This window comes from Tympanuchus pallidicinctus, unplaced genomic scaffold (assembly GCF_026119805.1).
Source record: "Tympanuchus pallidicinctus isolate F22 unplaced genomic scaffold, pur_lepc_1.0 scaffold54, whole genome shotgun sequence".
Classification (NCBI taxonomy): domain Eukaryota; kingdom Metazoa; phylum Chordata; class Aves; order Galliformes; family Phasianidae; genus Tympanuchus; species Tympanuchus pallidicinctus.
In genome coordinates, this window is record NW_026294774.1 from 166568 (window position 1) to 192266 (window position 25699).

At 48.5% G+C, this 25699-nt stretch overlaps 4 protein-coding genes across 4 annotated transcripts in view; 2 read left to right on the forward strand and 2 right to left on the reverse strand.

Moving 5' to 3' along the window:
• Positions 1-491: 491 nt before the first annotated feature.
• LOC128091884 (olfactory receptor 14A16-like) overlaps positions 492-25699 on the forward strand; it is a 57329-nt gene continuing 32121 nt past the window's right edge. Inside the window, exon 1 of the mRNA XM_052705291.1 lies at positions 492-581. The gene's annotated coding sequence lies outside the window, so the exon portion shown is untranslated. The remainder of the gene's footprint in view (positions 582-25699) is intronic.
• The window catches only part of LOC128091903 (olfactory receptor 14J1-like), a 335467-nt gene continuing 316352 nt past the window's right edge, over positions 6585-25699 (reverse strand). Inside the window, exon 2 of the mRNA XM_052705310.1 lies at positions 6585-6932. Within this exon, the coding sequence (XP_052561270.1) occupies positions 6675-6932 (258 nt within the window). The 3' untranslated portion in view covers positions 6585-6674. The remainder of the gene's footprint in view (positions 6933-25699) is intronic.
• On the forward strand, positions 16436-17987 carry LOC128091880 (olfactory receptor 14A16-like). The gene has a single exon (XM_052705287.1). It carries the CDS (start codon positions 16488-16490, stop codon positions 17436-17438), a length of 951 nt encoding a protein of 316 aa, XP_052561247.1. The 5' UTR covers positions 16436-16487; the 3' UTR covers positions 17439-17987.
• LOC128091895 (olfactory receptor 14J1-like) lies at positions 24403-25337 on the reverse strand. Its single transcript, XM_052705300.1, has one exon. The coding sequence runs from the start codon at positions 25330-25332 to the stop codon at positions 24403-24405; it is 930 nt and encodes a 309-aa protein (XP_052561260.1). The 5' UTR covers positions 25333-25337.

A 25699-nucleotide genomic window follows, 5' to 3' on the forward strand; every position in this document is an offset into this window, starting at 1 on the left:
TCCACGTGCCTCCCTCACCTGGCTGTGGTTTCCCTGTTTCTCAGCACTGCCATGGTTGCTTACCTCAAGCCCCACTCCATCTCTTCCCCATCCCTGGATTTGGTGGTGTCATTTCTGTACTCAGTGGTACCTCTGGTAATGAACCCCCTTATCTACAGCATGAGGAATAAGGAGCTGAGGAATTCTCTGTGGAAACTAATGGCCTAATGTGTTGTGAAAACAATGAACTGCCCATCTATTTCTATACGTGACTTGTAATTCAGATTTTGACTTAACCACGCTGTCTTTTTTTTGGTTTATGTATTCATTTGTTAAGTGTTATTTTTTGAATGTTTTGTTTTCTGTTTTATGTATTCTAAACTCTTTCACTGAATCTTCATTATGCCTATCCATTCCTATCCAGCTTGTACCTATGTAGTGTAACCCAGACACACTGTACATGAGGAACCGGGCTCTCTGTGAACCTTATCAAAACAAAGAGCATGCAATGACTTTGTCTGTCTTCTTTCCTGAGAGGCATTTCTGGAGCTGTTGGGTCAGTTGTTCTCACAAACCCACAATCCAGCAGGAAGCACACGGCTGTTAATGCAACTGTGTGGTGACTTCAGCCTGCAATAGCTGATGGGCCATCCCTTGCCTTCTGACTGGGGTCTGTGCATACAGGATCACATCTGCAGTGTCCCTGAGAGGCCGACAGAAAGTGCCAGGTTGACGTGTTGCCTGTGGGATCCTCTGTGCCTGAGCACCTGGTAGGGCCATAGAGCAAGAAGGAGGTTTGTGTGAGGGATTGTGATGGCTCTTCTGTGTGAGTACCAACTGGATAGCAGGAGGGACATGACTTGAAAGTGTCTGTCCATGAAGCTGGCAGGTGCCTTGGAAGATGATGGTGAGGTTCCTTCTTCTCAATGGCACAAGAAAGCTGATGGGTGGCGTTTCCATGAGGAAATGATTTCCAACACGATGGAGTTGGTAGCAGAAATGTGCCAAGGGAGAAAAACGCTCCCTCACAGTGCAGCTTGAAAGCCAGAGACTGGGCATGAGGAGGAAGAAATGTCACTGGAAGTGTTATGATGTGGGACCATGCTGAGGGATCACTCCATGCCTCTGTGTTTCAAGGGCCATTCAGAGAGGCCTAAGAGACATCAGTGAAATGATTGTAGTGCCAGGGTCAGAGCAGGGTGCAGAGGAGAGGTGGGTGTCTGCAGACCACAGGGAAACAGGGGCTGGGCTGGAACAGCATAGGAAAGCCTGCAGAGGAGAAGGCAGTGGGTGCTGGTGACGATGAAGGGCTGCAACATCAGTAAGGTTTTTTGTCCCCTTGCTTATTCTTTGTGAGGAGATTTATTATGCTTATGGTAATGGGGCCTCACTGCTGCCTTGCATCCCTGTGCAGAGGCTGGCAGGTGTCACACTGTTGTCCTTCACATGGAGTGCAATCTGCACCACCACACCAACCCCAGGACGAGCCCTGAGCTCATTCCCTCCAATACGGTGAATCTCCTGTCCAGTGTCTGGATGTCAGGCCTTGGCCCTTCTTCATCCAGCAAACCAAGAGATTTCTCAGCACAATACCTTATGTAAATGTAATCATTGCCTCCAATTACCGGCTCGAACAAGTCCAAGGGAGGCTGTGTTGGTAATGTCCCTTATTGGCCACAGTACTCCAAGATACTTCAACTTGTCAATCCAATTAACTTTCTCCTCTCAGTACCTGAGGTTCATAGACCCAGCATCAAATGTACCATGGGTCTCTCTGTAGTACAGAAATTTGCAATGAGCCATATCTGTTCCATAATGTCCTTGAAGTTGGAGAGGTTTCATAATGTAGTAAAGGAAGGAGATTTCAAATGGATGTTGATCCAGAGAGTCTCCTAAGGAAATCTGCATAGGCAGAAGCAATTGCTTGAGGTCTCACACAGTACAGACAACCTGACTGCTCACCTCCCCAGGCCTGACGTGTCTGCTGTATGCACCTGGCACTTGCATCACTTTTCCCTACACCAGAATTCTCCACTGCAGTCTGCAGCTGGATGGTACAGTTCCTTTACACCATTCCTTTACCTGCTTCCCTAAGAGAACTGTCTGCACACAGGCACAGGTTGTTGCTTCCTACTTTAAAACAAACAACAGTAAAGGATGACACAATTTCCCCAACAACAGAACACACTCCTCAGCCATATCTCACCAGTATGGTTCGCCTTCCCAAAAGAATAAGTACTTTACATAAGTAGATAGGAAATGATAAATATTAATAGAAAACAGATACTAACTGAAGGATAAATGATAAGGAGCAAACTCCACTGTGTGATCACAAGCATCCCATGCCATCTCCAGAGGTCCCAGATGTCCTGTCTTGGACAGGCAGCTTTCCGAGAGGACCTGCAGGAGAGCAGAGCCCTCTGGAAGCTGCAGATAGAATTTGGAATGAGGATCTCAGGGCAGTACACTGCCTATAGTTGTCTTCGTCCCTGCAGTTGCAGCTCAACCCAGCACACTCAATGCTCCCCAGGCAAGTCAGTGGATCCCTGGGGGTGACCCAGTGCTGTGATGGCCACTGGCAAGCCAAGAAACTCTGATTTCTTCTCAATGAACACAAACATCCATGAACCATTTTGGGTCATCAGTGTCAAACTCAGCCTGAAAGACTCAAGTACAGGTGATGAAACCCATCACATTGGCAAAATGTCCCACCAGACTATGGAAGTTAAAAAGGAGCAGTGTGAAATGACCATCAGGTCAGTCCTCAGAGGAAGGGTATGTAAAATTTATCGACTACAGAGGTGGAGAGCAAAAAGCACTCGATTGTGACTCAAATAACTAAAGTGTGTCCGTGCTGGCCTGACAGCAGCTCCCTGTTCCCTCCTGCTTCCCTCCCCGTGCTCCCTGCAGGACCTGAGCTGGTGGAGCTGCTCTGCAGGGCGAGGGAGCTGTGGTGCCCTGGGACACCGGGCTGACCCTGTGCTGCTCAGGGTGAGAGGCAGTCCCAGCTGGATGGGATCTCTACTGCTGAGTCCCTCTCCATCTGCCCTGCTGGCTCAGCAGCACCACTGCAGAGCCCTCCTTTGCCTGTGGGCTCCTCAGGTTCCCCTGTTTCTTTGGATCAATGGTCTGTCATTGCGCAAGGAATTATTCTTTGCCTTACACTTACACTGTCTCTTACACTGTCCCCGGAGATCCCCTGGCGTTTCCAGGCTGCTCCAGATTCCTCTCCAGGACAGTGTCTGCCATCAGTCCCACAGCAGCAGGGACAGTCCCGCACAGTCATGTTCAAGACCAGTTATGTTTTGGTGGGCCATGTACAACCAAGAAGGGAGCTCTCGTCTGTCCTTTGGTCCTCACTGATCACCCTGGGACTCTGAACCATGCAGAACCCCCGGAAAGCAAGAGGACTTTCCCGAGGGCAACTCCTTGGCTGTATTCCTGGCACAGATTTGGAAGGGGTGTTCAGTCCTCTGGCCTTGCCCTGAGCAGCCCCTTCTTGTTCTGGTCTCAGCAGGGAGGCCAGCTGAGGAGCAGTGCTGCACACTGCCTGCCTGCCTGCAGCCACAGGGATGCCGCCACAGAGACAACAGCGCCACAGAGCAACAGCGCTGTCATCAATTGCACCAGAACTGAGAGCTGACACAAATGCAAGGACACAAGAGAACAGTTGGGAACATAACGAGTGCAGCACTGAAAAGACCACGTCCTGTTGCTGCCCAAGGCCGTGGCTCCAGGGAAGCCTCAGCATAACTCAAAGGCAGCAGAAAGTCCCTCTAGTCAGTGACGGACATCCCTCAGGGGACACTGCTGCTCCTTGTGCCATTTGTGTCTTAGATCATGAGCTTCTGCTGATGATCCAGACTAGATGGGAGGCAAAACAAATGATCCTCTGCTGATTTCTTTATCTATTCATTGAACCTGGTTCCTTAAGTACAATAGGTTCAAGACAGGGAATTAAAAATAGGTAAACATAAAGACTGATGATGAATATTATTTAATCGGAATTAAGTTCATTATAGCTATGACAAAAAAATACGAAGAAAAAATGGAAACATCACATAAAATAAATCACACTTTTCCTAACTTTTTTGCAGTCTTGAGGGTATGATGAACATCGTTTTGATGGGCAAACAATGCATAATAGAGTACTTTCCTGAGGGCACCCTTGAGCTCCTGATTCCTCATGCTGTAGATGAGGGGGTTCAGTGTTGGAGGCACCATCGAGTACAGCAACGCTGTGCGGGACAATCCACGCCCCGTGGGGGGTGGCTGCAGCAGCAGGCAGAATCGGGCAGTAGGTGAGTCCCGCCCCCACTGTCGCATTCCACAGGTCGTATCACAGCTCCCCCAGACATCTCTCCTTCCTCAAGGACCCTCTTATCAACTGTGCTAGAAGTTGTACTGCTTTCCTCCACCGGCCCCCCTTCCCCGTTATCTTTACAGGGCTTAAGTGAAGGATATATGCTGCGAGCCGGGTAAGGAGGTGGGTCCTCCTCTTTATGGTATGACCGCTCCTGCTTCACTTCGTTCTTCTTTATCTCCAGGGTTGTTGTTTCTGGTGGGGCCGAAGGAGTCAGCGCCATCTTGCCCTCCGGCGAATCTGTAGGGGAGACAAGACCCCCCCCGGCCCTAACCCCAGCAGCTCCTTAGCACGGTCACCTGCGATCTTCTCCTCCTTTGCTTTCTTAAGAGCTATTAAAATCAATCCCCACACCTTAAACTCTGCTGCTTTCTGAGTAAGCATTGCCCTCTGTGAGAGCGCGGCAGTAAACGAATCCCATTTATCAGAATCATATAAGTCAGAAGGGGATGATAATAGCCCCTCTTTCTCCAGCAACGAAAGTGTCGCCGAAATCTCCTTCTTAGAAGGAACATTTTTCCCGCAATAAATTTTGCATGCATGTAAAATCACCTTTATAACGGCTTCCATAACGCCTCCGGCCGAGCGTACACCTGGCCTCTTCTGGCGTCTTTCCCCTAGCGTCCTAGGGGGATCTTGGCTCCTTTTCCCGAGCCTCCCGCCTGACGAGGAGTAATGGCCACCTCCTCCCCGTCCCCGGGCTTCCATTATTCCGCAGATTTGAATTTACCGCTACTGCAGTGGGTTCCTGCTTCTGGCAGACAGCTGACTCACTCCCAGGGATCACGTCGGTCGGGGTCACCACTTGTTACAGTACGCGTCCGTTCCGCTTCCCCAGGAGACCGCAGCTTGGCCAATTACCGAGGTGACACCAATATGATGAGCAGTAAAATGGCGTTTATTACACGTATTAACTACCTTATATAGCCTAATTACTTCGTCTACGCCCCTAGGGGCCTACATCACACATCAATCATTAGAGCAGGGAGGGAGCTTAGCACATCAGACCCCGTGGGGGGGTCTCGCAATTTCGCAGTTGCTGACAACACTTATTCTTTGTGAGGAGATTTATTATGCTTATGGTAATGGGGCCTCACTGCTGCCTTGCATCCCTGTGCAGAGGCTGGCAGGTGTCACATTGTTGTCCTTCACATGGAGTGCAATCTGCACCACCACACCAACCCCAGGACGAGCCCTGAGCTCATTCCCTCCGATACGGTGAATCTCCTGTCCAGTGTCTGGATGTCAGGCCTTGGCCCTTCTCCTTCATCAAGCAAACCAAGAGATTTCTCAGCACAATACCTTATGTAAATGTAATCATTGCCTCCAATTACCGGCTCGAACAAGTCCAAGGGAGGCTGTGTTGGTAATGTCCCTTATTGGCCACAGTACTCCAAGATACTTCAACTTGTCAATCCAATTAACTTTCTCCTCTCAGTACCTGAGGTTCATAGACCCAGCATCAAATGTACCATGGGTCTCTCTGTAGTACAGAAATTTGCAATGAGCCATATCTGTTCCATAATGTCCTTGAAGTTGGAGAGCTTTCATAATGTAGTAAAGGAAGGAGATTTCAAATGGATGTTGATCCAGAGAGTCTCCTAAGGAAATCTGCATAGGCAGAAGCAATTGCTTGAGGTCTCACACAGTACAGGCAACCTGACTGCTCACCTCCCCAGGCCTGACGTGTCTGCTGTATGCACCTGGCACTTGCATCACTTTTCCCTACACCAGAATTCTCCACTGGAGTCTGCAGCTGGATGGTACAGTTCCTTTACACCATTCCTTTACCTGCTTCCCTAAGAGAACTGTCTGCACACAGGCACAGGTTGTTGCTTCCTACTTTAAAACAAACAACAGTAAAGGATGACACAATTTCCCCAACAACAGAACACACTCCTCAGTCATATCTCACCAGTATGGTTCACCTTCCCAAAAGAATAAGTACTTTCCATAAGTAGGTAGGAAATGATAAATATTAATAGAAAACAGATACTAACTGAAGGATAAATGATAAGGAGCAAACTCCACTGTGTGATCCCAAGCATCCCATGCTATCTCCAGAGGTCCCAGATGTCCTGTCTTGGACAGGCAGTTTTCCGAGAGGACCTGCTGATGATCCAGACTAGATGGGAGGCAAAACAAATGATCCTCTGCTGATTTCTTTATCTATTCATTGAACCTGGTTCCTTAAGTACAATAGGTTCAAGACAGGGAATTAAAAATAGGTAAACATAAAGACTGATGATGAATATTATTTAATCGGAATTAAGTTCATTATAGCTATGACAAAAAAATACGAAGAAAAAATGGAAACATCACATAAAATAAATCACACTTTTCCTAACTTTTTTGCAGTCTTGAGGGTATGATGAACATCGTTTTGATGGGCAAACAATGCATAATAGAGTACTTTCCTGAGGGCACCCTTGAGCTCCTGATTCCTCATGCTGTAGATGAGGGGGTTCAGTGTTGGAGGCACCACCGAGTACAGAAATGACACCATCAGGTCCAGGGATGGGGAAGAGATGGAGGGGGGCTTCAGATAGGCAAACATCGAAGTGGTGACAAAGAGGGAGACCACAGCCAAGTGAGGGAGGCTCGTGGAGAAGGCTTTGTGCTGTCCCTGCTCAGAGGGCATCCTCAGCACGGCCCTGAAGATCTGCACATAGGACAGCACAATGAATACAAAGCACCCAAATAAGACAAGAACACTAGCCATTATAAGTCCAAATTCCCTAAGGTAGAATTCTGAGCAAGTGAGCTTGAGGATCTGGGGGATTTCACAGAAGAACTGATCCACAGCATTGCCATGGCAGAGAGGCAGTGAAAATGTACTGACAGTGTGCAGCAGGGAATAGAGAAGCCCAGTGCCCCAGGCAGCTGCTGCCATGCTGGCACAAGCTCTGCTGTCCATCAAGGTCCCGTAGTGCAGGGGCTTGCAGATGGCAACGTAGCGGTCATAGCACATGATGATGAGGATGGAATACTCTACACAAAAGAAGAAAAGTAAAAAGAAAACCTGTGCAGCACATCCAGCATAGGAGATGTGCCTGGTGTCCCAGAGGGCATTGGCCATGGCTTTGGGGAGAGTGGTGGAGATGCAGCCCAGGTCGAGGAGGGCGAGGTTGAGCAGGAAGAAGTACATGGGGGTGTGCAGGCGGTGGTGGCAGGCTACGGCTGTGCTGATGAGGCCGTTGCCCAGGAGGGCAGCCAGGTAGATGCCCAGCAAGAGCCAGAAGTGCAGGAGCTGCAGCTGCCGCGTGTCTGCCAACGCCAGGAGGAGGAACTCGCTGATGGAGCTGCTGTTGGGCATCTGCAGTTCCTGCTGGGCCTGGAGTCCTGTGCAGAGTGCAGGAGATAATGACAGAAGTCAAGAGAACTTGCAGAGAACCTCCTCCTGCTGTACTTTGAATTTTTTTGTTTCCTGTTTAAAATGTTCATTTAACTCCATAACGGGAGTTTATTTTCATGAGCTTCACAATTCCTTAAGGATTTGCAGTATATGTAGCTCTTACTTTGCTCTCTTTTTCCAAATCATATCCCAGGCTGCTAGATATTTTCCTCACAGGAGCTGTTTCCAGAAATCTTATCTTTACCCTGTCTGCACTCAGAGACCTCACCCCTAATCTGTGCACTTAAATTTCTGCTGGAGAAAGCTGCCTGGTTGCAGGAAAAGTGCATTACTCATGTCTGCAAAAAATGATGATAATTTCAGCTGGTGCTCTCCTTTGGGAGCAAAGAGGCTGAAAGCATTTAAGGAGATTGCACACATAACAGCAGATAGAGAAATTCAATTCAGGATTCTCTGAGATGTGTTCTTATTTCAAAGATCCTTTATGCCTCCAACTTTTCCACTTTCCCTACAAAAAAGAAAAGGAAAATTCCTGCCTTGTCACTCCTCTCGCAAAGTGCACCTGGAAACACTCTGGCATGCAGTGAATCAGTGCTCCAGCCCTCAGCTGGAGCAGGTTTTTATCCAAAATAAAGAAACATGGAGTGCCTTCAGACTGACCTGCAATGGGCTGTCGCAGATTTAGTAATTCCTGTATTAAAGCCACTACGCTGTCTGCGATGAGAGACTTACCTGGTCAAGGGCTGTGACAAATGCTCCTCCAGTGAGTTCACAGCCTAACGTGCCACACAGCCTGTCAGCTCTCCTCCTTATTTCCTCTACATGTCTCTTGCAGACCATGCCCAGAGTCTTGCTGTGTGCTGCACAGGAGCTGCTCCTTTGCACTGCTGTGTCCCTGCAGCACTGCCCACTTGTAGGAGCTCGCTGTGTCCCTGGAGCCTGGCCCAGCTCAGCAGCAGATGATGTCATTTCTATTCCACCCACTGATCTCCCCTGACACGTCCCTGGGTCTCCATGGCCAACAGCTCCTGAAAGACTTCAGTGTCGTTATAGTACTTCTACATCTGCTGAATTAACCACCAAACGTCCAGTGGACAATGACTGATTCCAGACATATGGTTAGTCCTACCAGAGAGTGTTTGCTGAAACAAAAAGGGCACACAGACAAGGACAGTGGAATTTCCTTGAGGCAGTGAGGCATCTCATCCCTAGATGGAAATCCAAAGTTTGAAATGGGATTCAGCACCCCATGGACACAAAGGAATTTCAGGGATTCCTCTGGTTCAGTTCAGGTGAGCACAAGGAGTTGCCTGCATGTGAGCTCCTGCTCTGAGTCCTTGGTCCTTCAGCGGGGAGTCAGTTGCTCACACACAGACCCTGGGTGATGACCTGGGGTGCTGCTGGATGTGTGCCAGTGCTTGTGCAGTATGTGGGACATCCCTGAGAGAGACACCTCCTTCCTGAGCATCAGCTGAGGGCCAGAGAGGGGATAGAGCTATCTCAGCCATCCTAAATGACAACAGACTCCTGAATTTAGGGCACCCAAGTTTACCTTCTTTACCCGTCCCTATGGTGCGTGTGGAGTTATGCAGCTGACTAAATGGCTGAGCTCACAAAAGAAGAGCCAGATCTTTCTCTGTTCACCATCTACTCAATATTTTGGAGCTTCAGGCACTGTAGAGCTGGCACACATCTTCATATTTCAACTGATGAAATCTCAGTGTTCTATGGGCACACACGTGAATGGCATCAGAAGCAGCCGAGTGCCATGCCAGTTCCCTAGGTGCTCCAGCACACACAGATGCTGCTGGCAAATGCAGCACAGGGCCTTCAGGAAAGCCATGCCCTAGGAGTGTCCGTGCTGCTGGGACAACTCCGAGCCTCACAGTGGGTCTAATGCCTGTGTGCCACCTTCTGAACACAAATACCGTAGATGTGTTATGCAGCCATGCTAGGAACAATGGTGCTTGTTTCTTTATGTGCTTTTACAGTAATGAGAACACCAACACATGCAGAGCTAGAAATCTTTGTTCAATTGCAGGCCTGAGCTCTTGTTTGGACCCCGGGGACATGGTTAAAGGGCTTCCCCAACTGGACTGCAGCACAAGAGGGATACAGAATCTTTGTGATGGATGAGTGAGGAGACAAGGAAAGGTGACTGTGCTCTGGGAGAGTGCACTGAACTTCTCCTGGGGATGGCAGAGCAGCCAGGTAAGAGCAAATGGTAATGGCAATCAAAGGAGACCAGCAGTGTCTGTTCCTGGCTTCCTGATCAGAAAGAGCAAGTGGAAGGTGCCATCTACAGACAGATGGGAGCCTCATCTTGTCTGGCCATTTGGAGTCCTTTTTCACTGCAGTGTCTGCTGCAGGGACAGCACAGCAGGGCATGCACCATGCAGGAGATCCCTGGAGAGCACAGATGGCAGCTCTTTGAGCAAGCCATAGAGGAATCCAAGAGGAGAGGTGCTCTGCTGGATCTCAAACTCACTGGCAAGGAAGGGCTGGTGGGGAATGTGAATGTGAAGACCAAAGTGAACCTGTGCTGCAGTGGCCATGGGATGGTGGAGCTGAGGAGTCTGAAGAGAGGGTAAAAGACAAGCTCACAACCCTGGGCTTCAGAAGAGCACACCTTTGGCTTCTTCAGTTATCTGCAGTACAGCAGGGAAAGGCTTTGAGGGGAATGGGGTCAAAACATGTGGTTACAATATAGGGATCATGGCTTGAAAGTAGAATGAGTCCTTTCCAAGGAAAAGGAAGCCAAATATAAATGTCAGAATTCCTGCATGACTGGGAATGGATTGCATTGCTCTCACCCAAACACAGAAAGGAAGCGTGCAGGAAGTGGAAACAAGAAGAGGTCACCTGGCAGCAATGCAGAGACTTTGTCCAGTGTTCCTGCTGAGATGAGTTCAGGAACATCAGAGTTCAACCGCAATTGAATGAGCCCAGGCATATCACAGGCAAGGAGGGCTTGAAGAAATACAATGTAGTCTACAAAAGGAAGGCTAGGGAGAATGTGGGCCCAACATAGAATGGGGCAGGAACCTGGTGAGACAGGACATGGAAAAGTCTCTGATACTCATTTCCTTCCACACAGTTTATTAGTTGGTCTGGGCTTCTTGGAATCCTGGGTGCCAGAGACAGGTGGGAAATGTTGGTGCAAGGCAGATGTACTGTTGGTGGAAGAAGAGGTGATCAGGGAATAGCTGAGCAAACAGGATCCTGTGTTGGAAGAGACTGACAAGTATTGTAGGATTTTTGAATGGTTTGGGTTGGAAGGACCTTAAAGCCCATCCAGTTCCATCTCCCTTGCTGTGTGCAGGGCTGTCACACAGTAGATCAGGATGCCTGGGGCCCTTGACATCTCAAACATCTCCAGGGGTGGTGCAGCCCCATCTTCTCTGGGCTGCCTGTTCCATACCAGCTCCATGCCTCACATCCTGATCTAGGGCATGTTAGAAATTCCTTCCAAACATCTAATGAAAATCTCTCTTTTGGTTTATTGTGTTTCATCCTTGTCCTATTATTCAGAAATGATGTAAGAAGTCAGTCTCCATCTTTTTTATTGGAACAAGGCATTGGCTAGAAGACGTAGGGAAGGCATAATGCAGAGTAGTGCCTCCACATTTCAGATCCCCAGAACATTGAAGAAGTCTGCAAGTGAGAGTTGATAAAAATGTATTAACACTTCTCAACTTCAAATATTCTCATGTGTCATCTCTCTTCTTAATATGAAAATGCTCATATTACAGGGGATATTGTGTCTGTTATTTTATTTTATTATTTTTATTTATATTTATATTTTTTTAATTATTTATTCTTCCTAAAAGGACAATGTTTTCAAAAACTGTGTTTTCAGGACACAGATGCCTTCAGGTACGTGGACACAGGCAGCAGTGCCCTGTGACCAATGCCCTGTGACCAATGCCCTGCGTCCACCGCTGCTCCACCCTGTTGCTTTTTAATGGCCCTCATCCTCCAGGTGTCTCCAGCTCTCCTAAATCAATGACCGTGGTTCAGGCCATGTTTTCAGCAGCCCATCTGGACACATGCTCTTCCCACTGCTCTCTAGATTTCCCCATCCCTTGCTCGTTGTTCACTCAGATTCCTCCCTCCCAACTTTCTGCCTGATCTCTGATCTCCGGGGAGATTATTGGAACTTGCTCCATCTCTCCAAAGTTGGATGGACTCTTTTCTCAACTCCTTAGCTGTCATTATATCTATCCCTTCCCATCTCTGCCTAACTCATTTCTTGTACAACTATTCCCTGTGAAAGACAAACCTCATTACATGCAGTTTGGACAAAGAATGAAGTTGGTCACTGTGTTTTACTTTTCATTCAATTGCATCTCATTTCCTTCCGTCTCTGGGAAAAAATAAAATAAATAAAAAACCAAAAAACTGGCAGAAATAAATCTTTCTTTACCCATGTGCAGCTGGTTCTCTGAGGAATGCCAGGGGGAATTATTTCAAAGGAGGTTTAACACTGAGTGGGTGACTGCAGAGGAGAAGAATGATGTGAGGAAAAGTGATGCAAGTGCCATGAGGCCAATGTAAGTAGAAATGGGGTGGAGAAGTTGAGGAGCAATTTTGTCCACACAGTGACAGAGAAAAGTTCATTAGGGAACATCCTGGATCAATATCCATTGTCAAGTGCTGATTAAAATTCTTGTTTAAACTATAAACTACAAATAACTAGACTTCTTAAATGCCCATCATTCTCTTCCTCTATAAGCTCTCTCCTGATACCTCTTGAGTTTGCTGTACAAGGTCTGAACACCTGAAGAAGATGACAGGAAGGCACAAGGCACAGCACGGCTCTTCAGGTTGTAATGGGCCCCAGGGGGCATTTGCTGCTGAGTCCATCAACCTCTGGTGCACAGAGAAGATTGCATGAAGTGCTCAAGGAGACCAAGTCAGAAGGAACAGTGAAGTTTCTTGGAATATTAATGGGCCCCAATGAGGGCCGTTATCAAGCAAGCTTCCCCAGGGACTTGTTAGAGCAGAGAATTAGAAGCCATGATTGCAGGCAGACCAAGGCACTGGGATGGTGGCTGTGATGCTGAGAAAAGCCTCCTTTGTCTTATGGAGCAGAAAGACCAAGCCCTGATCCCCAGAGCCTTGGCAGGGAGATCTTCTCTGTCCTGCTGGCTCAGGGCCCTTCCTGGGGCAGTGGGATGGAGGTTTGTGTGTTGTCAAATGAAAAAGAAGGGGACAGCAGCTCCCAGACTCTGCATGGGGTGCAAGGATGCTGTGAGGCCCAAGTCCCATGTGGGCAGTGTGTCTCATCCCAGGATGTGGGATGTGAGAAGGGCCCAGTGAACAAGCAGTCGATCCCAATGAAACTTGGAACTTCAGATCTCTCAGTTCTAGAGCCCTCCTTTGGAAAGTCTCCAATAGTTTTACATCCTTTATGTTCTGTGGCACCCAGAAGTGAATCCAGTGATCCAAGTGAGGCCCCAGAAGTGCAGAGCAGAGTGGGACAATCCCTTCCCTCACCCACCTGGCAAGGCCATGTTCAGTGCATCCAGGGGATGGTTGGCCTTTCTGGCTGCCTGGGCACACTGCTGTGCCACTTTGAATTTCATGTTCACCAGGACCTCCAATCCCTTGCAGTGGGACTGCTCTCCAGTGTCTCATTCACAGATCAGTGTGAATGTCCAGGGTTGCCCTTACCCAGGTGCAGAGTCAGGCACTTGTTCTTGTTATACTTCATGTGGTTGGTGCCTACTCAGTTCTTTAACTCGGGTACATCTCTCTGAAAATCTTCTCTACCCTCCGTTGAGGAAACAGCTCTACCCAATTTGGTATCAATAGCAAATGAACTCAAACCATTTTCCAGCCCTGCATGCAAGTCATTGGTGAAAACGTTATAGAGAAGAGGCCCTCAAATGGAGCCCTGAGGAACCCTGCTAGTGAAAATCCACCAGCCTGACGGAACCCCATTTAATGTAACCCTTTAGGCCGACCCATTGGCCAACGGCTCACCCATCACATTATGTTTCTGTATAATCAATGGATATCAAGATGTTACTATTGTATAACCAATGGATATCAAGATGTCATAATATAATCAAGAGAGCTAGGCAATGGACAATGAAAACAAAAGAGAACAAAATGGGAGGCTTACCCTTCAGCTGGGCTCACCACAAAACACCAGAAGAGGCAACCTCCAGAAGAGATCCTTCCCCACTGGTAGCCAGCTCTTAAATAGGTCTAGGAGGTCTAGGAGGCCTGGCTTCACCCCTTGGGCAGCACAGCTGAATTGCCTTCGCCTGTGCTTCTCTGGCTGACTCATGGCTCTCCTCAGGTGATCAATCAGAGGTTCAGGCCGTGACTCAGTAGTTCCCATACAGTTTCTGTCTAGCCCTGTGCAGAAAAATTTGTCCAGAAGAATTATCTAAGAAAGCCTTTCAAAAACTCCACTGAAATCCTAAAGGACATCCTCAGCTGGCTTCCCTTGGTCAACTAGAGGAGTGATCTTGTCATAAACGGACATTAAGTTTAATAAGACCTTCCCCTCATGAACTTGTGTTGGCTGTGACCAATGACAGAATTGTCCTTCAGGTGTTTCTCAGTAACTCCCAACATCATTTTTTTCCATAATTACACCAGGTACTGAAGTAAGACTGACAGCTCTGTAATTGCCTATGTCCTCTTTCTTGCTCTTGTTTGAAACTGGAACAATGTTTGCCAGCTTCCTGTCAACTGGGACCTGGCATGACTGTCTGTCTCACAGATTTTCCACCACAGTTTATGCGCACCAGCACACAGCTGGGATCACCCCAGGCACCTTGGGCATCACTGAGTGTCTGTGTGTGAGCAGTGCAGTCCTGTTGAAGAAAGACCAAGGATTCAGATGAGGGCCTCACATACCGACACCTCATTGTGCACATCTGAACTCAGCTAAGAGGACTCCTGGCTCCCATGGTTCTGTGAGGAACTGATCCCATTTCAGCCCCGGGGTTTCCACCAGCAGATGGGATGCCTAACCCTGGAGTTAGGGTGAGATGGCCTGATAGAAAAAAAGTGAAATGGCTTTAAATTAAAAAGCACAGATTGAGTTTAGATGTTAAAAAGTGATTTCTTAGACACTGGCACTGGCAAATGTTGCCTAGAGGTTGCGGATGATCCATCCTTGGAAGCATTCAAGGTCAGAATGGATGGGATGCTGGGCAGCCTGATCTGCTGGTTGGCAGCCTTTCCTATGTCTGGGGGATTAGAACCAGGTGATCTTCCAAGTCCCCTCCAACCTAAGACTTTCTGTAATGTTAGGACTGCACTTACAGGTGGTTTCCAAGATTTGCCCTTTGTTTCTTTCTAAATGGTCAAATTTATTTTAGTAGGAACAACCGTGCTTGTGGAATCCAGTGGATGTGCTGATTAATTGAGCTGACTTTGCAGTACATTCTGCAGTGATGACCCTGCTGCCTTGCAGGAGCTGTCAGTTCAGGATAGCCATAGGTATATCCAGGGAGAGTAGGAATTCAGATCATTTGCTGCTGAACTGGGCTGGGCTCCTGGGACACAGGAGCTTCTACAAGTAAGCAGCGCAGCAGAGAGACAGCTGTGCAAAGGAGCAGCTCCTGTGCACCACGCAGACTGGCTGTGGGCATGAACTACAGGAGACAAAGAGAAGAAGAAAGAGTTTAAAGGCTGCATTGCATGCTAGCAGGCTGTGAGCTCATGCAGGGAGCATTGTTCAAAGCCCTTGACAAGGTAAGTTTCTCAATGCAGGCTTTTACTGGAGGAACCACTAAATTTGAGATATCTCACTGCAAAATGGGATGCATATACTTTGTTTCTTTATCATGAAAAAGACCTGCTCCAGCTGAGGGCTTCTGTGCTGAAGTATCAGAGCACAGCCCTGAGGGCTGCATGTCCCAGGACGGCTGCAGGCTGTGCAGCCATGGCTGCAGCCGGGTGCCAGGGCTGTCCTGCAGAGCAGGTCCTGCTGTGCCCCAGGGGCTGTGTGCCGGGGCAGGGACTGTGCTGCCTGCCAGGCTCAGCACTCAGCCTGCCTGGGGAGCTGCTCAGGGCGCTGCGGGGAGACGTGTGGAAAGGAGCCCCCCGGCAGGGCAGGGCAGGGCAGGGCAGGGCAGGGCAGGGCAGGGCAGGGGCCTTCTGCTGCCACAGCTGCTGCCTGGGGATGCGGGATAACAGCTACATTGCACCACAAGGTGTTTCCAAGGTTGCTTACCAAGAGGAGAGCCAAGGCAGAATTTTTTCATTTCTTCTTCTTATCAATGGGGAAAGAGTTGGAGGCTGAAACGTAACAGGAGCTGGGAAATATGAAATATCTATGAGAATCCCAAGTTGTGTACCCTTCATTCTGTTGTTAAGAGTGCAAACTCCTTATTTGCTTTCAGCCTCTCCTCTCCCAAAGGACAACTCCAACTGAAATTATTGTCCTTTTCTGCAGACAGGAACACACATGCTGCAAAATGCCAGCTTTCTGTAACTTAAATTTAAGTACACAGAGTTTGGGATCACTGTTCTGAGTGCAGAGAAGATAAAGATACAAGATAAGAGAATTGCTCTGAAGAGCAAAATATGCAGGAAGCTTGGTAGTGATTAAGAAATGAGAGCAAAGTAAGATATACATAAGCTTCTACTTACAGAATAATGATGAATCTCATGAAATTAAACACAAACTATGGAGTCACATGGACATTTACCTAAGAGGAAGGAAAGCATTTATCCTATGTTGGGAGGAGTGTCCCTGAGAATGGCCTTGACTTGTCATTATCTTCTGCACTCTGCACAGGACTCCATGCCCAGGAACTGCAGATGCCCAACAGCAGCTCCATCAGCCAGTTCCTCCTCCTGGCGTTGGCAGACACGCGGCAGCTGCAGCTCCTGCACTTCTGGCTCTTGCTGGGCATCTACCTGGCTGCCCTCCTGGGCAACGGCCTCATCAGCACAGCCGTAGCCTGCCACCACCGCCTGCACACCCCCATGTACTTCTTCCTGCTCAACCTCGCCCTCCTCGACCTGGGCTGCATCTCCACCACTCTCCCCAAAGCCATGGCCAATGCCCTCTGGGACACCAGGCACATCTCCTACGCAGGATGTGTTGCACAAGGCTTTTTCTTTCTCTTTTTCATATCAGCAGAGTATTGCATTCTCACCATCATGTCCTATGACCGCTACGTTGCCATCTGCAAGCCCCTGCACTACGGGACCTTGATGGACAGCAGAGCTTGTGCCAGCATGGCAGCAGCTGCCTGGGGCACTGGGTTTCTTTATGCTCTGCTGCACACTGCCACTGCATTTTCAATACCATTCTGCCAAGGCAATGTTGTGGACCAGTTCTTCTGTGAAATCGCCCATATCCTCAAGCTCTCCTGCTCAGAATCAGACTACCTGAGGGAAACTGTGAATATCTATTTAAGTCTTTGTTTAATCTTTGGGTGCTTTGTATTCATTGTTGTGACCTATCTTCAGATCTTCAGGGCCGTGCTGAGGATGCCCTCTAAGCAGGGACGGCACAAAGCCTTCTCCACGTGCCTTCCTCACCTGGCCGTTGTCTCCCTCTTTGTCAGTACTGCCATGGTTGCCTATCTGAAGCTCCCCTCAGTCTCCTCCTCTTTCCTGGACCTGGTGGTGTCATTTCTGTACTTGGTGGTGCCTCCAGCAGTGAACCCCTTCTTCTATGGCATGAGGAACCAGGAGATCAAGACTGCAGTGAGCAATACATACTTCTCCAGCATCCAGAAGATGCATGCCAGCCTAAGATGAGTCTCACAGTAATTCAGAAATTGTTAGAACAATCTCTTGTTTCTATTTTTCTTATTATTATTATTTTCACAGACATGACTTCAATTTAAATCCGTTATTCTTGGCATGCTTCATTTTTGTAGTGTTTTGACACTCTCATCTCATGTACCCATAGAACAAGGAGCTCTGTTGATAAGTACAATAAGGAAGCCAGCAGAAATTCAGTTGTCTGTGCTCCCATGTTTTACCACCTCTGAAACTGGAGGAGTGACTCATGTAGGCAGGAGTGGTGCAGGGTCCAGGAGCCCAGCTGCAACACAGAGCAGCAGCCTCACTGTCATTGGGCTGCCCCTTAATGCCCAGTGGTTCCATCCTCTCTTTTGTGTTTGAGTCATGGCCGCAGCTTCCCAGCTCCAATGGCCACAGAGAGCAGCACGATGTGGTCTTTGCAGTGCTGCTCTCTTCTCACTTCCATCCCTCTTCCCCTTCCTCTCTACATCCTTGTGGACACACGTGGACCAGGAAGGTGGCTCTGGACTTTTGCCACCCTCAGCCTCTCACACCAGCCATTTCCAGCACTGACTGCATGTTTATGGCAGAGCCTTTTCCTGAAGCTGTCTCCATGCTCCTGGTGGTAAAGCAGGGCTGCCTGCAGACCCCTGTGTAGGACACGGCTGGAGCAGCACTGGGTCTGAAAAGCAGGATTGCTGAGAAGTGTGGTGCACTGAGGGCTGCCATGGGCACTTGTGCTGGGGAACTCTTCCCCACCCCGAACACACCTGTCCTGTGCAGTGCAGTCATTGCAGAGCCGTGCCTGGGACAGTGCACTGATAGGCCACAGATGGGAAACCCAGCACGGCCATCAGGAGGTGGAACCAGGTGGTCCTGGCACACAGGGAGCCGGGCAGGAGGCAGCGGTGTGCCCTGGCAGAGCAGTCAGGGAAGGCTGAGGGCACATCACTGCAGCCTGTGAGAGCCTGCATGGAGATCTTAGAGAATACAGAGCCACACTCCGTGCTGTTGTGCACAGTGGGGGGATGAAAGTGATGGGTGAATCTGGAGGCACTCTGCCTGAAGGTAAGGAAAAGATTTTCCACTCAATTCAAGGCTCCTCTTGAGCAAGGTGGCTACTGTCATGTCCCTACTAGGATAGTGCTTATGGGATGTGTTTCCTGTTCCAAATTGCCGCCTGCTGGACAAGCAGCCTCCTGAGACAAACAAGTCCACACCATTAGCATCACAACTTGTGCCTTCCAAGCTCTGCTTGCTAAGAAACATAGAATCACAAAGGTTGGAACCTTTACTGTCATCTCCATCACTTTCACTCCGCGGACTGTCAGAGCTCAGGCGGGATATGTTGCTTTCAAGCCCTGTATTGTTCGTACATAAAGCCTGAAACAAAGTGTGCTGAAATCAGACCCTACTGTGCAGAAAAAATAATAATAATAATAAATAAAGCATGAAGAAAAAGATGATGTAAAGCAGTAGCTTTACAGCTGAGAAGTCTGTGCTGGTTTAATAAGTGAAAGCCTCCACACTCCTGAGAAAAGGATCTACTACTGCCTAGATTCTTTTGCTGTTTTGTGCTGTCACTGGCAGAGGTCTTGCAAAGTCAGTCTGCATAGGACTTCCCTATCTTGATGCTGGACAGAGGCTTTTATTCCAGAGTTATCTGCATTGGGCATCGCAGAAGAAAGGCAGTTCCTGCACCAGCAATTGTATGTTTCTTCATATAAGGTCACAACTCATGGTTCTGTTCTGTGCTCGGAGTGATTTGTCTTCACTCTTGAATGCTGTGATTTAATTTTCCTTCAGTGAGTATGAGTCACAAATGAATGCTTATTCCTTTTTGCCTCTACAGCTCAATAAATCTTACTTTTCCCTTACTCTGCAGATCGACCTGATGAGTCTTTTGGCTTTATTTGCTGCATTTTCCTTAGCTAGACAAGAACATTATGGTCTAGTGGGATGAGCTGATGGGTTCCATCCCAGCCTCTTGAAGCGACCTGCTCTTGAGTCTTACAGCCTGTGTTTGCAAGAGATGATTCAAGGTTTTCAACGCTCTCACATGAGCTTCTTACTGCACAATCAAATATAGGCAAGGCCACACAGGTGGAACCAAGTGGGCACCACCTGCAGGCTGCCCTGCTCCACGGAGCTGCTGAGGCTGTCCCGGGGCCAAGGAATCTGAGCATCCCAGCACAGCCATGAAGGCCACATCAGACACGCAGCACAGTAAGGCACTACTCTGACTTCTCTGTGTGCAGTGCTATTCTGGTCAAGGTCACTGCTCAGGATGTTCTTGAACAAGGCTTCAATTATGCAGGCTTTGACTGCCCCCACAAATAGGGCATATATAACTTCTTAGTGACTCCAATTCCAGTGAGTCCAACTAAAAACAGTCTTATTAACATCCAATCTAAATCTCCCACTTTTAGTTTGAAGCAATTCCCCTTCGTCCTATTTCTATCCAACCATCTCATCCTAACCCTGGCGTTTGGCATCTCATCCTCAGATGGAAACCCAGGGGCTGAAAGGGGACTAAGGTCCTCACAGAACCATGGGACTGGGGAGTCCTCTTAGCTGAATTCAGATGTTCACAACGATGTGCCTGTGTGAGCCCCTCATCTGAATGCTTGGCATTTATTCCCAATGGAGTGGGGTCTCCATTGTTCAAGCAGACCCTGGGCGATGACCAAGGTGCCTGGGGTGCTCCTGGATGTGTGCTAGTGCTTGTAAACTGCGTGGGAAACATCTGAGATAGACACCTCCTTCCTGAGCATCAGCTGAGGGCCAGGGAGGGAACAGAGGATGTCCAAGAATGCCTAACTGACAACAGACTCCAGTATCAAGGGCACCCAAGTGTGCCTTTTCCACCCACCTCCATGGAGCGTACAGAGTTATTCAGCTGGATAAATGGATGAGTTCATAAAAGAAGAGCCAGATTTTTCTCTGTTCTTCATCTGCTGCACATTCTGGAGCACAAAGCACTACGGAACTAACACACATCTTTATTCTTCAGCTGACGAAACTTCATGTTACTCAAGGCTCACATGTTAATAGCATCAGAAGCAACCCAGTGTCACGCCAGTTCCCTGGGGTGCCCAGCAACTCACATAGAATCATAGAATCACAAGGTTGGAAACGACCTGTAAGATCACCTAGTCCAACCATCCTCCCATCATCGTTGCTACCACAAGCTACTACACCATATCTCATAGTTCCTCATCCAGACATCTGTGAACACTGCCAGGGACGGCAACTCCACCACCTCCCTGGGCAGCCATTCAGTGCCTGACCACTCTCTGAGAAAAAAAGTTCTTCCTTATGTCTACTCTAAATCTCCCCATGCTTCCAGCTGTTTCTTCGGGTCCTGTTTGTTGCCGGGGAGAAGAGGCCAAATCCCTCTCCACCACAACTTCCCTTCAGCAAGCTGTAGAGTGCAGTGAGGTCTCCCCTGAGCCTCCTCTTCTCCAGACTAAACAATCCCAGCTCCCTCAACCGCTCCTCATAAAGTTTGTGCTCCAGACCCCTCACCAGCTTTGCGCCCTTCTCTGGACACTCTCCAGGGCCTCAATGTCTTTCTTGTAGTGAGGGGCCCAAAAGTGAACATAGTACTCGAGGCGTGGCCTCAGAAGAGCTGAGTACAGAGGGATGATTACCTCTCTGCTCCTGCTGGCCATGCTATTTCTAATGCAGGCCAAGATGCTGTGGGCCCTCTTGGCCACCTGGGTATACGGTTGGCTCATGTTCAGCCAAGCATCAACCAACACCCCCAGGTCTCTTTCCTCTTCATTGTCATGCAGCGACTCAGCCCTAAGCCTGTAGCCCTGCATGGGGTCATTGTGGCCAAAGTGCAGGACCCGGCACTTGGCCTTGTTGAACCTCATCCCACTCACCTCAGCCCAGTGATCCAGCTTATCCAGATCCCTCTGAAGGGCTTCCCTACCTCAGGCAGATCGACACTACCTCCCAACTTGGTGTCATCTGCAAACTTACTGAGGGTGCACTCAATCCCCTCATCTAGGAAATCAGTGAAGATATTAAACAGGATGGTTCCTAGTACCGACCCCTGGGGGACACCACTTAAAACGGGTCGCCAACTGGACTTAACTCCATTAACCATTACGTGCTGGGCATGGCCCTCTAGCCTGTTCCTTAACCAAAGAAGAGTATACTTGTCCAGGCCAGTTGCCCCAGGAGAATACTGTGAGAGACCATGTCAAAGCCTTTGCTCCCAAGGGACGCATGCTACAAGTGTCCTGAATGGGTCAAAGTCCACCCTCCCTGCCACTTTTCCTTCTGGCACGCCAGTGACTCCACCAGTCCACCTCCCACTCACACTCCCTGGTGGCCCTTAGTCTCTCCACCTCCTCCTTCAGCTCCCCCACCAGGCTGAGCAGCTCATCCACCTGCTCACACCTCACACTGCTGGAATCCCTGCCACCCTCCCCCGGCAGCAGCAGGCTCAGGCACCTGCACCCTCAGATCTGAACAGCCGCATTTCTTGGAAGGCCCTTCGTCTGGGTCACCACGGTCTTCCTGCAGTAATCCCGCTGTCTTGTGGAGACCGTGTTGAAGCCTGTGGTCTCAGAGAGTGCCCAGAGGAACGCCTGTCTCCTGAGCCGAGAGGGACAACCCTTACACACCCTGCCACTTGACCCACCTCCCACACCCACAGCTGCAGCACCGCAGAGGCAGCGTGGGCTGAGCTCACACACAGACTTACCATCGCCCTTCTCAGCAGGCAGCAACAACCTGCTGTGCTCTGTGGCCAGAAGCGAGCCTCCGCCGAGGCTGTTGGAAGATTATCACCATGGACCAGGTGTCGAGGTCAATAGTGGGCAGTGCCAGCCCCACCATGCTCACTCAACAGCCTGCCTACAAGCTGCCAGCCTACTGGCACAAGTGCAGCCCTGCTACTGGCTGAAAAAAAGCCTGCCCTGAAAGTGAGCTTCCTCAGAGTTTACTCACATTTTACTCCAGGTTTACTCATACTTTACAATGTGCTCTAGTCACCCTTTACTTTGGTTTTACTCCCAATTTATGCTGGGTTGACTCTTACTTTACTCAGTGTGTACTCACACATTCCTCTGTTTCACTCACACGTTACTCCACAATTACCAGCACTATACTCCAGGTTTACACACACTTCATGCCAGGTTTGCACACAATTTGCTCTGGGTTTTCTCTTACCCTTCTCCATGTGGACTCACATTTTCCTCTGGATTTTACTCACATCTTACTCCACATTTGCTAACACTATACTCCAGGTTTTCTCACACTTGACACCAGGTTTGCTCACACTTCTCTCCCTGTTGTTTTTCTCACAATTCATTCCATGTTTACTAACACTAGGCTGTGAGTTTTCTCACACTTTACTTATGGTTATCTCCCAGTTTACTTCAAGTTTATTCTCACTTTACTTTGGGTTTACTCAATCTTTTTAGTGTGTTTTACTCACAATTTACTCAAGGCTTACTCACACTTTTCTTCCAGTTTACACACACTTTATTCTAGGTTTACCCAAACTTTTCTGCAGATTTTACTTACTCTCTAATTCATCTGTACTCACTTTCTACTCTGGGTCTACCCACAGTTTACACCTGGTCTTACTCATGTGTGAAGTAGATTCTGCTTTTGCAGTAGATTTTCCAGTATTTTCTGTATGCAGCATCGGATAAGTAGCCTTTTAAGAAAACTCCTGAACAGAGTAAAGTTGAGACTGTAGCGTTTCAACCTAGGTAGAATTGGCACTGGCGCTAATGCAAAGGAGAGACAGAATGAGTGAATGAATTGTCCTCCTATTGCTGTATAAATTCCTGAACATACACAAAGACAGCAGGTTGGTAACGCACATTGCATGGTGAAAATGTAAACATAGCTATGGAAGTGTAGCCACAGCTATGGAAGCGTAACACAACTATGGAAGTGTAACGTAGCTATAGAGTCAGAACACTGTGAGCCTGAGATGCTCAACCACGGAGTGCCAGGAGAGGCTTTACCTGCGTCGGACCCAGAGTATATAATGGATTTCACTAACTAGCTGTGCAATTTCTCCCTTGTCAGTAGGGTGTGCACCCATTATTGCAATAATGAAGAAACTGTTCTTCACAGAGATCTTTGCCTGAATAGAAATTGTTGATCTTGAGCACATTTCTCACAGTATCTAGGCATAAGATAGGCTCGCTACTGCTATGAAGATCTGTTTTGAAGCTTGCTTGTTTTCTAGCCAATTTACTGTTAGTGGAAATGCCTTGAATACATGTGTTGGACTCTAAAAACCTTGATGGGAAAATAAAGGAGAGTTTTTGCACAAGAACCCTGTGTCATTTTGCTAGCCTGTGACAAGCAGCCCTTGTCTTATGGTGGTGGCAGCAGCGAGACAAACTCTGACACATTGGTGCATATGGCCTGTTCCTGCCTGCCACCTCACTGCCAGTGGATGCCACTGGATGCCCTGTAGAGACAACAGGACTGCTGTCAATTCATATGAGACCCGAGGGCTACCAGGAGTGTAGAGGTACAATAGGAAGGCATGGAAGTGGAAAGAGAGCAGCACTCAAAAGACCTCATCTTGCCCTTGCCCATCACCGTGGCCCCAGCAAAGCAGCAGCCCTGACTTGAAGGCAGTGAGGTGCAGAAGCCCACTGAGTAGTGAGGGGCAGCCTCCAAGGAAATTTGGGCTGCTGCTCCATTTGGCAGCTGGGCCCTTGGCTCCTGAATCCCTGCTGTGTAAGGGGGTTTCTCTTCCAGCTCCGGAGGAGAAGGGAAGAAAAGTGAGCTGAGAGAAATAAATGTCTGCTGTCCTCTTCATTGTGTTTATGCACATGTACCTACATAGTTCTGCAGGCACTTGAGATGTCTGGGTACATACATACTTAACTATAATAACATAATTAAGATAACTATATTTAAAAAGTAATGCAAGTCTTAAGAAATAACAAACATTACATGTAACAAAATGCTGTTCTAATATTTTCTGCTACAGCTGGGAATTTTCCCAAAGTTTCCTCAGGGCATCCCTGAGCTCCTGGTTCCTCACACCATAGATAAATGGATTCACCGTGGGAGGTACCACCGAGTACAGAAATGACACCACCAGGTCCAGAGATGGGGAAGAAAGGGAGTGTGGCTTCAGGTAGGCAAACAAGAGAGTGCTGAGAAACAGGGAGACCACAGACATGTGAGGGAAGCATGTGGAGAAGGCTTTGTGCCGTCCCTGCTCTGAGGGCATCCTCAGCAAGGCCCTGATGATCTGCACATAGGACATAACTATGAACACAAAACAACCAAAGATTAAACAAAGACTAAAATAGATATTCACAATTTCCCTGAGGAAGTCTGATTTTGAGCAGGAGAGTTTGAGGATCTGGGCTACTTCACAGAAGAACTGGTCAATGGCATTGTGTTGGCAAAGTGGTATTGAAAATGTGTTGACAGTGTGCAGCAGGGAATAGAGAAGCCCAGTGCCCCAGGCAGCTGCTGCCATGGTGGCACAAGCTCTGCTGTCCATCAAGGTCCCGTAGTGCAGGGGCTTGCAGATGGCAACATAGCGGTCATAGGACATGATGGTGAGAAGAAAAATCTCTGCAGAACATAAGAATAATAAAAAGAAGACCTGAGCAGCACATCCAGCATAGGAGATGTGCCTGGTGTCCCAGAGGGCATTGGCCATGGCTTTGGGGAGAGTGGTGGAGATGCAGCCCAGGTCGAGGAGGGCGAGGTTGAGCAGGAAGAAGTACATGGGGGTGTGCAGGCGGTGGTGGCAGGCTACGGCTGTGCTGATGAGGCCGTTGCCCAGGAGGGCAGCCAGGTAGATGCCCAGCAAGAGCCAGAAGTGCAGGAGCTGCAGCTGCCGCGTGTCTGCCAACGCCAGGAGGAGGAACTGGCTGATGGAGCTGCTGTTGGGCATCTGCAGTTCCTGCTGGGCCTGGAGTCCTGTGCAGAGTGCAGAAGATAATGACGAGTCAAGGCCATTCTCAGAGACACTCCTCCCAACATAGGATAAATGCTTTCCTTCCTCTTAAGAAAATATCCATGTAACTCCATAGTTTGGGTTTAATTTCATGAGATTCATTATTCTATAAGTAGAAGCTTGTGTAGATCTTACTTTGCTCTCATTTCCTAATCATTACCAAGCTTCCAGCATATTTTACTCTTCAGAGCTGTTTTCATATGTTGTATCTTTACCTTCTCTGCACTCAGAACAGAGATCCCAACCTCTGTGTACTGAAATCTGTGTTATAGAAAGCTGCCTGTTTGCAGGATAAGTGTGTGTT